Genomic DNA, 12,260 nt, shown 5'->3' with positions numbered 1-12,260 from the left:
CAAATTGACAAGATTTATGAAGTGTTAGCAATGCGAACGGGAAACAAATGTCCAATCTGTTTAGTTCTTCAAGGCGTTGCCTGGATTGCTGATGATTTAAATTCCTATCTAAACAGTTGCGTACTTTAAAAAATACTACCGTCATGAGTTAAGTCCCTTATGAGTTCGAACTCGGCACTCTTTGTTTGTTAAGTTTTCTGCTCATGAATGATTCAATGGTCCGTGGATCAGTTTACAAAGCCATATGCTTCAAATAGTTGTCTTCAAAGCAACACATTTCTACAAAATAACCGCGTATGCTAGTCTATCAAGAGAAATCGTTGGTTGTAAAAAAAAAAATGTTCCTTTAAAAAAAAAAAAAAAGACATTCATCAATTTTTAAGAGCAAAAAAAATCTTGCTATAAGATGTAAAGAGGATGTGGAAAGGGGGGGGGGTACAAATTTGTTACAAGGGTGGGGATCTGAAGATTTGTTACGTAACAAAAGGAAAATAGTCTTTAATGTGTTTGTGGTTGGTAGAATTGTGGAGATGTTTATCTTATCTTACTTGGAATGTTATTAGTTGCAGTGACGAGTTCTTAAATGTCCAAGATAACAGAATGAATATTACAAACTAAATTAATCCGCCCTTTGAGAACAAAAAAATTGATTACAAAAAGAAGGGCACATTCCACGTCGTCGGGTTGCTACAAGATGTCTCTTCTCGTTCGTTAGTGTATTTCTAACCTATTTCCGTTCCAACTTTTTAATGAACTGTCGCGTCACTAAGGAAATACCCAACCAAACCCAACTTGTACGCGTCTTAATAGTGAGTCATTAGAAATGAAATAACAGGTACAGTGGTCTCGGTAACTTTGGGAGGTCCGATTTTCGAGGACGGTGTATACCACGGGCTTTCAAAAATATTAATGGAAAAATACTCCGCGGATTTTTTTCAAGACCATGAATTTTTCTATGTACAGTATTGAAAAAAAAAATTACGGCACTGAAGCGCCGAAAGAAGTAAATACTCATTCCATCATTTATACCATGATGGATGTGATTCGGGAAAATAATAATTAATAAATATTTTGTAAAATGAATACCTTAGAAAAGATACCAATAACAGAGCCAAACTGGCCTTAGAGTGGAACCCCCAGGGAACAAGACGAGTTCTGAGGTCAAACTGAAAAGTAAGAACTCATCTCTTGAGGTGGCCATAACATCTGCCTATCCAACCAACTGCCCTCGAGTTCCCAGCTTTCATTCACTTCAACCAAAGTCTGAGGTCAAACTGAAGGCTGACTCATAGTGGGGCTGTAAACATAACAAGGCTGACAAAGAAACAAAAAAATTTGGACAAACTATCTGATGTGGTGTCTTATGCGAAAAGTACTACACCAAAAAACAAAAAAAACAAATTCATTTTACATAAGAATCAATGTAGTTTATTGACTTTAAAATCATTCAAATATTTTTAAGTTATTGATACGATGAAGAAATTTTGTTTAGCATTTATATGTTATAATTGTTATTTCTTCTTTACTTAAAAAAAATAATTAATAAAAATATGTACATCATTTGAAGGAATGTTAAAAAATAACTCGTATATCATTAGTTTGATGGGAAGGAATACTTGAAATAAACATGTTCATATAGTTTTTGATGTAAAGGGAAATGAATTTAAGCTTTGTCTACAATAGTCTACATGAAGACTCTTCTCTAGTGTGATGCCTTTGTTGTGATCTAGACAAGAAAAGGTAGTAAGAATATAATGAAGTGTCTAGCTGATACATTGCAAGGAGATTGGAGCGAGGAAAGCAATCAATCACTTTCAAAGATCTATCAATTAAAGGAAACATGACTTTAATGTAACCCTAACTCTCAGGGCTACTGGACAAGTTTTGAAATAGTGTTTAGTAGAAGTAGAAATTCAAACTTAAGACCACCTCATTTTAAAATATACCAACAAGGACATTTTAAAAGATGGCAAATAGAAACAATTGTTGTGTTTAGAGACAGAGGTTCTCACACTGTCAACAAAGACTCTATTCCCCACTTTGTCAAGAACTTTAATTCTCTCCCCCCTCTGGACACTTTCATTATGACACATGGAAAGAAAAACAAATTTCCTTATGACTAACTTTTTTCTATACCGCACTGAAACAAAAACAAATTAAGAACAAGGAAATACATAACAAATTAATAATAAAATCAGAGAAATTTTAATCTTTAACATACATAAAGACTTGAATGTTTTAGTTTAGTGTAAATATTTGTCTAGTCCATTCTCAATACAGACTAAATATCAAACAATAAGGGTAGAGTCTGATCAACTTTACTTGACATAGCCAACCTCCACCTTGTCGTAATTGTAGTATATATCACAGTCAATGTTATAATTTATTCAAACAGACATGTTAAAATCTGCCAAAAGATTTGAGGGTCTAGGTCAACGCTCATCTTCAGTGTCACTGTGAATGGACATGTACTGGTCAAGCCTAGAAGCAGAGTGTCTGGTGTTGCGCCCATTGGTAGACTGGTACAAGGAAGAACCTGGCGGACTTTCAGGAGGCTCTGACAATTAGAAAATAAAATTGAAAACTAAACAAGAGTAGAATAATGACTATTGAAATGCAGAGATAGGTTAAACTGATTCTGAACAATGCATACAATTAGTGAGAGAAAATAAATAAGAAATAAGATTTGACTTTTATTGAAAATGTATACACCTAAATAAAACTCCTCTTCAGAATACAGCAAGCACATCTACAGTTTCACCAAATTCTGTTCAATAGCTCCTTGTTCCCTAGTGCTATTAGAGCATGGAATGGGTTGCCTGAATCAGACACAAAAAACAACTTGGAAGATTTTAAGTCGCTGATTGACATGCATGACTAGACTAACACAGGGATATGCATAGGTTGTAATTATCTTCTCTTTTGAAATGACCCTGTAATTTATAAGAAGATTTAAGAAGACGTCAAGCTGACCAAACTTCCTAATATAGCTTAACAATTACAGACGTTCCTTCTCAAGATAAAATCATTTTATGCCGAGCTATGTGCTAACATTTTATTTGAATTCAAGATTCGCTGGTAAAGTGTTTAGTCGAAACCTTAACTACTTCAACTTTTCCATGGCAATCTGGATACCACTGAAACACCAAAACTTGACAGGCAGGCAAGTAACAGGGTGATCTTATCTCCTAAATTAGAGACATGCCTTCAAAACAAGATATATATGTCCTGCAGGTATTAATTGGAGGCAAGGCGGCTGAGCAGTAAAGAGCTTGGTTTCCGAACTGGGGGTCCTGGGTTCAAATTCTGATGAATACTGGGATTTTAAATTTTGGGATCTTTCCTTGTCCCTGAGTCCACCCAGCTCTAATGGGTATCTGGCATTAGTCAGGAAAAAGTAAATGCGATTGTGTTGGCCAAATAACAGCCTTGTTAACCCTGGACAACAGAAATAAATGACCTTTACATCATCTGCCCCATAGATCACAAGGTCTGAAAGGTGAACTTTACTTTACATGTGTTAATTATCAGGATACATATTTAATTGATTTGAGAAATTTAATTAGCAGTAATATAGAAATCAAGTGTAGTTAGAATAAGATGGAAATATGAGAAAGCTAGGGACAACTTGCATGAGTATTAAGTGGTCCTAGGCAGAAATTTTAATCTAGACATGCATGCTAATTAGAGTCTTAGGCTCTTGTTGATGGTTTTCCTTTAGTCCATGCTCTAGGGAAGAAAGGAGTACTTGAATTTGTCCTAGCATGTGGAATAAGAAATGGCCAAATTTTCTAACTATCTAAGTATCCAACTAGACTCCATTAAAAATTGTATTATTTTATCTCTCTATGAAACAAGCAGCTGCTGAAAGATTTAAATAGTTGAAGATATTTTTTTATACTTTTTTTAATTCATGCAATAAAAAAAGAAGAACTCGGGTACAAAGTCACTGAAAGAGAACTCATTCCATTCAAAGCACGAGTTTGATACTTAAAGATAAAACTTACCATCATCATCACTTTCCTGTACAGGTCTATATTGGTGGTCAAACTGACCAGGCACTGGACTGATGGGAGGTAGGGGCTGGGGGACTGGAAGTTTGGCAGGAATCTCTCGGTCTATATCAGACACTGTCACCTTTTTCTGGCTGGACTGGGAGCTGGCACTGCCTGGAACAGAACGTTAACTTGTATTATTAAAATGAAGTCTAGGAGTAGCGGAGGTTCATAATGGGGCTGGGAGTGAATATTCATAACAATAATAATTGTTCATTAGTAGGCCCTATAATGTAGGCTAAAAGGCGCTATGAAAACATAACAATTAAAAAAGTTTAAAAACAATACTTATTTTTTTTAAAAGTAAAAAAAACAAAAACTTAATGTTCACATAAAATTGGAAGATTGGGTCAAATCAAATCTGATGTGATCCAATTGGAATGAATTGTCATTGATAGGAATAAACTGATTTATATCGTATGTGACCTGATTGGTAGTCAACAGTAAAAAAAAAAAAAAAATGGGCACTCTAGCGATCGACCCCACAAAATTTGTGTGACACTATCAATGTAGCTAACAGTTTCTGGAATGTCCAGACTTCTGACCAACCTTTTCATCCAACTTCCAGCCACCCATTATTAACTATTAAGTAGGAATAGAAGCTATTATTAGGAATAGGAAACTATAAGTAGGAATAGTAAACTATTAGTAGGAACTGAAAAAGAGTTGAAATGGAAAATCAATACATTCAGAAAATGTCTTAATCTTCTCAAATGTAGTGAAGCATTTGCTTAGTCTCAATGGGGAGCAAGTTGCAACTATTTGGCCCGGGCACTAAAAAGGATGCTAACCCTCAGGGGGAGAGAACACTGCAAAACTCGAAGAGATCATTTCATGGTGCAGGGATCTCTGATGGGAAATAAGCAGTACATAAAATAAATGCAAGATGTCTCAATGTCTTGTTTTCTAAGAAATTATGTAAAAGCAAGGAAGAAAATAAATAAGGTCAAAGGTCAGTATATAGACATATTTTGGTTCCTACTACCAACAAGAAGAACAAAGCAATCACCTGAGGATGGTCTCTTCTCCACCCACTCCCCACCAATAGGTGCTGTTGGTCTGTTCACTGTCACATATGACCTCAATGTGTTCTGGCTGGCATTGACAAGACGATCTTCAGATTGAGGGAAAGGCACCTTGGAACTAGATAACAAAAGAGGAAAAATTGTATTATTTTTGTGAATCCCATTTGATCCTCATGTGACAAGTCAGTTCAAGAGAATGTTTCTTTAAGAAAATTGAAGCTGCGAGTCACTGTCAGTAATCCATTCCACTAGTTTGAAAATTTGAACATTCTGAGTATTTATCGGAAAACTTTATTTTTTTTTTAAAGAGACTAATTCAGGTGGTGGCCTTCCAGTTCCAGTAGTTGGTGGAACACCTTCTCAGGCCTCACAGAACACCTTCTCAGGCCTCACAGAACACCTTCTCAGGCCTCACAGAACACCTTCTCAGGCCTCAGCAGAACACCTTCTCAGGCCTCACAGAACACCTTCTCAGGCCTCACAGAACACCTTCTCAGGCCTCACAGAACACCTTCTCAGGCCTCACAGAACACCTTCTCAGGCCTCACAGAACACCTTCTCAGGCCTCACAGAACACCTTCTCAGGCCTCACAGAACACCTTCTCAGGCCTCACAGAACACCTTCTCAGGCCTCACAGAACACCTTCTCAGGCCTCACAGAACACCTTCTCAGGCCTCACAGAACACCTTCTCAGGCCTCACAGAACACCTTTTCAGGCCTCACAGAATACATAGTGTTCAGCAGAACAGTTTTATGACACTGTTTTTATAACATTTAAAATTATTTTAGATCAGCGGTTCTCAAACTTTTTTAGTTCCACAAAATAAAAAAAAAAATCATGATCGATATCAGATTCTAGTCATAGTTCTCTAAGAAGTACTTATTTAGTTGTTTGAAAGTTCCAGAGAGAAAATTTCAACTGTAAAATGTCTGCTCTATTTGTGAAAAGGTATTACAAACATCTGCTAAGTGATACTTAAGTTATTCGAAGTAACTACAGAGACTTTAGAAATAGGGGACAGAAGCACAGTTCCTCAACTGTTTATTATCAACAATGAGATAGAGTCAGTTTGTTCTATCAAATCTACAATAGAGTCTGTATGTTCTATCAATATCTACAATAGAGTCAGTATGTTCTATCAATATCTACAATAGAGTCAGAATGTTCTATCAATATCTACAATAGAGTCTGTATGTTCTATCAATATCTACAATAGAGTCAGTATGTTCTATCAATATCTACAATAGAGTCAGAATGTTCTATCAATATCTACAATAGAGTCAGTATGTTCTATCAATATCTACAATAGAGTCAGTATGTTCTATCAATATCTACATTAGAGTCAGAATGTTCTATCAATATCTACAATAGAGTCAGTATGTTCTATCAATATCTACAATAGAGTCAGTATGTTCTATCAATATCTACAATAGAGTCAGTATGTTCTATCAATATCTACATTAGAGTCAGAATGTTCTATCAATATCTACAATAGAGTCAGTTTGTTCTATCAATATCTACCATGTTGTCAGCTTGAAGTCTTGGCACACACTGTTTTTTCTATTCTTTTGTTTGTTTTTTTTGTTTTACATGTTTCAGATGTTCCTTCAGAGTTGAAATAGTTTACTTCCTAGTACAAACCTCCCGCAGGACCACGGGAGCAGACAGGGTTTGAACCCGGGACCATCGATAAATCCAAGCCACAGTCCAGCGTGCAAACCACACGACCAGGCAGCCATCCATTTGCATTACTTTAGTACCCCACCCCTATTCATAACTAATTAAGTCTGACAAATTAATTATCAGTTTTATTAGTGTCTTGCTTGGCTTTAAATATTTAACAAAAGTCAATGTAAAACATCTAGAAAATTTACTCACTGAAAAGTCCTGATGGTGATCTTAGATATAACACAAAATTTCTGTTTCTTACAAATATTGTTCTAGCAAGTTCTCATTTCTTGATTTATGGTAGAAGATTTTTAATTGCTCCTAAACCAAGTGGCTCTATATATTTACATATTTTCTAAGTACCTGATATTGTTCTGGCCAATCAGCATCCGGTTGATATCCATCTCCAGAATCCTTGGACAGTTTAAAAAATTGACTGGGCCCTCTTTAAGATTCCAGGAATGGGATGCTTGCATCTGAAATCAAACCAATAAAATTTTGAGCTACAGTTAAACCTTATAATTTGGAAAAAATTTTGTGAAACACTGTAATAAAGTGACAACCATGCAGGCCTAGATCTCATGCTTGCCTTAATTTAACCCACCCAAGTAAAACAAGGGATACTTCTTACATTTTTTTGGTACATCAGATACTAAATTAACATAAGAATATGTTCCATGGCATTTACATTTCAACCTCATAATAATAATACATGTTTATATAAAACTATGCACTTGGTTTGCCTTTGACATGTTCAATCAATTATCAATCATTTCTAGATTGACTCATAAAAAAAGAGACAAAATCATATCTTATCTTATCTTATATAGTACAGACGTTACTTCAAAAAAGAAGATGATTACGTCCTATGCCTCATGCATTCAGTCATGCATGTTAACCAGTGACTTAAATTCTGCCAAGTCAATGGTTTTCCTGGCTAGCTCAGGCAACCCATTCCATGCTCTAATAGCACTAGGGAAGAAGGAGTATTTGTACAAATTTGTCCTAGCATATGAGATGAGGAATGTGCCTTTATCTTTGTGTCTTTCTGAGTTCTGAAATCACAACATTTTTCTCTTCTAAAACAAAACAGAGTTCACCACACTACATCATTGATCCAGGACTTTGTCATATGTAAAGCAAAGAGTAAAGAGTTTAGTAGAGACCAGAGTAATCATAAAATGATCCCAACTCAATGCATTACATATCATTGTAAAATAAGGTACACCCCAAGGAACAGTATTAGCTCCCTTGCTGTTTCTAATTGATATAAAATAACCTACTTAACAGCATTAACCCTGGAATAATAGTAAGTATATTTGTCCATGACTTCCTAGTATGTAGAACAAAAGAAACAAAATAGGATACTGAGATAGTAGAATATATATCCTCTTTTTAGCAGCCTTAAACTCAAAAAATTTTTTAAAAAAAATAGAACTAACACAGAAAAGCATCCTGTGGTTAACCCAAATAGAATGCTCACCTAACAAGAGTAATGCTGTCAGTAAAAAAAAACAACCCACCTCACGATTATGCCTATAACACTTAGCCAGTAACTTAAAGCATAGAAAAATTTACTTTAATCAGACAGGAAAACCAGTGGAATGTGACATAGAAAAATGTAAATCTCTAATAAACTTACACAGCTAGATTAACACATGGATGAGTGTAGGGCCTAGTAATCTTCTCTCTTGAAAAAATGTACATAATTTATATGATAGGAATATAATCTTACATTCCACATTGTGTTAGGAGCAGCTTGGCTGACAACTAGACCATTCCCTGTGATTTGAACTTCCCCATTCTCAGGAGATTCACTTCCTTTGTAAAACTTGAGTTCATTCATAGAATGGCGCTGGCAAGAAAGATGAGCATAAATGAAAACAGTGTGGCATAAATGAAAACTGCATTGGGTAATAAAGAGCTTGAAATCTAAAAAATATTATGTCTGAATTAATGCTATGAGTCTATAACTTTTGTCTTCATCTCACTATAGTTGCAGGGTTTCTCGGGTCAAAGCACATTCATGTCTATTGTTAAGTTTATACTTTTTGAAACAAAAATAAGCAGACGTAAAAGATAAACTAATCAGAATTGACTGCCCTTAGTAGAACTGCCTGCCTTAGTGAGTCTGGTGTGAATGTACATTTTTGTTTTTTTTCTAGTTACAATGTTTTGTTTGGTGTAATGCATAAATGGTAAGACAAATTTCTTTACGGACAATAAAGATTATTATTATTATTATATCTTTAAACAAATAAATGGAGATAGTGCTGGCAATACACTCTAAAGACTGAGATAAATTCAGATATGGAGGGCAGAAAGTTTGATTTATTAGAACTAAGTTTCCTAATAGTTTTGGACTGTGTCTATGTATAAGATTTACAACAAAGAAAAAGCTGATGAAAAGGGAAATGAAAAAGTGTGAATACTAAATGAAAAGAACAGTAGATTTAAGTGAATTGAAGATATGCTGAAAATCCTTTAAGGTCTTGTGATTTCAAATGTGTTATGTATTTAAACAGGGAATTCCTATGCTAAACTGAGAGTCAACCACTTAGTGAGGTTGTGCAATGAGGTTTGTGGGACATGTTCTTCGACAAAATAAATTACGCATACCAAACGTTGAGATGACATGGAGGCCAAGAGGAGGAAAGCACAAACAGGGACGTCCTCGTATAACTTGGCGCCACACTTTCATGGAGGACCTCAGAGCAGTGGACACCAGGTGGGAAGAAGTTTCAGACATTGCCTGTGACAGATCTTTGTGGAGACAGCTTGACACCCAATGCACGGAACAGGGTGGGAGGATCTAAGTCTAAGTTAGTAAGTATGTATATTTCTACATAGATATTGACCTTCTAATTTTTTCTTGAATGCCAACCACCCATGAAGAGAGTGTAAGACATACACTATGTAATAAAATGAAATTGGTATAGTTCATTAAAGAAGATCTACATTTTTTTTTCCACAGTTGTGAGTCAGTTGGGTTAGTTGGATTAACTGTCTGGGGCTACACCCCCACTACCTAACACTAATAAACCTTAACTGTAATAATGGTTATCAGATTGTTGAGGCATGGAAAAGATTGTAAAACTAATATACTAATAACTAACTAATATACTTTTAAGGCAGAGAAGGTGACCAGTAAATGCACCAAGCCCAACATCCAATCTAGAGCTTACAAAGTTAACAAAAAAATATTTTGTGCTGGGTTCTTACATTCACAACTTGTTGGGTGTACAGCCTGTCTGGTCGAACCAGTCGGTACTGAGAGGCTGGCGTTGGTGCTGGAATAGACCCGGTGCCAGGATCTTTAGAAGGAGTCAGGCTTCTGCGTATTTTTGATGGTCTGTTAAGTTTGCTGGTGTAAATTGGTTTAGTTTCCCTTTGCAAAAAATAAACGGTCATTAATCTCGAGTTAATTTTAACATAAAAATACCTCTTAATCACAAAAAAATAAACATTTTAAGTCATATAAAAGATTACAATGGATCAGACAATAATTTAAACCAAATAAAAGAACATAATGGGCCAGACAACAATTTAAACCAAATAAAAGAACACAATGGACCAGACAACATTTTAAACCAAATAAAAGAACACAATGGACCAGACAACATTTTAAACCAAATAAAAGAACACAATGGACCAGACAACATTTTAAACCAAATAAAAGAACACAATGGACCAGACAACAATTTAAACAAAATAAAAGTCAAACTGAAGAGCAAAAAGTGAAACACTGAGTGTTGTCTACAGAAAAGCTTGTCCATCTAAGCTATTTTGTGTTCAGAGTTTAAAATAAACAATAATTTCATAAAATTGTTGATATTCATAATTTGTTTTTATTAGTTCACTTTATGTTGAACTAAGTTTTCTGTCTGATACAATCCTCTCAACATCTTGGCCGATGTCAATCATGACAAGTTTTTCTCTATTTATTTTCTAATAGTTTGTAACTGTATGTTGCTAAAATCTATTGATTTACAGTTCATTTAATAGTATTCAATACTAATTGGAATCAATAGCTTTTGCTTCAATTATGGTCAACCTAAAAGGGAGTAAAAATGTAGGCCATGTGAAATTCAGTAGTCATCTTGTAGAGGAAGCAGAATTACATTCCCTGGAAACTACAACCTCTAGGTCTTTATGGCAATATGTTCACTGTGCCTCCGTACGATTTCAGTCTAAGATTTTTCAAAGGTTTACTTACAAACTGCTATGTTAGTGGAAAGACATTATCTAGAAGAAAAACAAATTTCAAGTAACTAACCTTCCCCTGTAAGAATACATTGGTTTGATGAGGAAGATACCAGATTCCTGTTCTATGGTATCCAGAGTCTCCATCAACATATTGGCCAGACTGATGCGCTCAGAGCCCATTTCATCCATTTTCTGAGCCCACTTTTTGGCTCTCTGAAAATATATATATATATATATATATATATATTGACACAGTGGATAATTTGGTTAGATAATTAATGACATGGAAATATAGTTCTAGATTTATAGAAAGAGAATAATGAGTTAAGACCATACATGCTTCACTTATTAGAAAAACACAGAATTGCTTTAAATTAAAAACTTAATCATTTCAACTTTTGTTAATCACTCTGTAAATTAGTTTCATTCCCCTAGTTTAAAAGAAGGGTTATAAAGACATGCTTTTATAGAGTACAAAGTTGATAATTTGAAAACACATCAAAAGAAGCTTAAAATAAAAATCTTTTAAAGGGAACTAACTTTTTGTAACAGATTTTTAATCATCTTTTAATCAAGATGATGGTGGACCAGTAAATAGTTTTTAAAAAAGTAATTTAAAATATGGAACATCTTGACTAACTTGATATATACCTTTAATCTTTCTAGCTCATTTAGAAATGTTTGACTTTGTGACTGCTGAGTGAATGTAAATTGCATTTCAGGCATTCATAGCTTAACATTGTAAAACCTGTATTGAATACTGTGGCAATGTACTGTAGTACTCACACTTCCTTTTAGTTAATAAAGCTGGGCATTAGATTTCTTAGCTGTTCTTTTTGTTTCTTAAGTATGATGGATTTTTTTCCTCTCAATAAAAATTTTCTAAGAAATTAAAAAACAACAGATTTTATATTTGGATTTGGTTCACCAGGAACATAAGTCACTAAGGCTGCAGATTTTCCACCATTCACAGAAATACCAATTGGTAAAGTATTATTAGTCACGATAAATGAATGGTCTCAACAAAAGGCATTTCAAATATTAAATCAACAAATATGAAAGTGTTCAATAGGTGATAAAGAAATTAATTAATCTAATTTGAAAATAATGTTTACTTGGTTTTGAAGATTTTCCATTTTATTCAAAACTTCGTATACCTCATCATCTAATTCTCCACCATTCTTGACATTTTCTGCACAAGAGACAAAACATAGGTTTGTAAAGACAATATAATTGACAACTATTGAAAACAAAATCGCTATGGTAATTATGATACATTAGTGTCCTACTAAATTATTATTATC

The 12,260-nt window shown here is 34.5% G+C and overlaps 1 protein-coding gene across 10 annotated transcripts in view; it reads right to left on the bottom strand.

Annotated features, from left to right (window-relative positions):
- Nucleotides 1–2,186: 2,186 nt before the first annotated feature.
- Nucleotides 2,187–12,260, bottom strand: part of LOC106066201 (uncharacterized) — a 95,239-nt gene continuing 85,165 nt past the window's right edge. For all 10 annotated transcript variants that reach the window (XM_056016570.1, XM_056016575.1, XM_056016574.1 and 7 more), the window contains 8 exons: nucleotides 12,072–12,148; nucleotides 11,027–11,169; nucleotides 9,973–10,138; nucleotides 8,486–8,605; nucleotides 7,114–7,226; nucleotides 5,065–5,198; nucleotides 4,008–4,169; nucleotides 2,187–2,557 (listed from right to left, as the gene is read on the bottom strand). In XM_056016570.1, the coding sequence (XP_055872545.1) occupies nucleotides 2,433–2,557; nucleotides 4,008–4,169; nucleotides 5,065–5,198; nucleotides 7,114–7,226; nucleotides 8,486–8,605; nucleotides 9,973–10,138; nucleotides 11,027–11,169; nucleotides 12,072–12,148 (1,040 nt within the window). In that variant the 3' untranslated portion in view covers nucleotides 2,187–2,432. The remainder of the gene's footprint in view (nucleotides 2,558–4,007; nucleotides 4,170–5,064; nucleotides 5,199–7,113; nucleotides 7,227–8,485; nucleotides 8,606–9,972; nucleotides 10,139–11,026; nucleotides 11,170–12,071; nucleotides 12,149–12,260) is intronic.

The sequence above is a fragment of the Biomphalaria glabrata genome, chromosome 18 (assembly GCF_947242115.1).
Source record: "Biomphalaria glabrata chromosome 18, xgBioGlab47.1, whole genome shotgun sequence".
Lineage (NCBI taxonomy): Eukaryota > Metazoa > Mollusca > Gastropoda > Planorbidae > Biomphalaria > Biomphalaria glabrata.
Note: the sequence above shows the minus strand (reverse complement) of the source record. Positions and strands in the feature narration are given on the sequence as shown.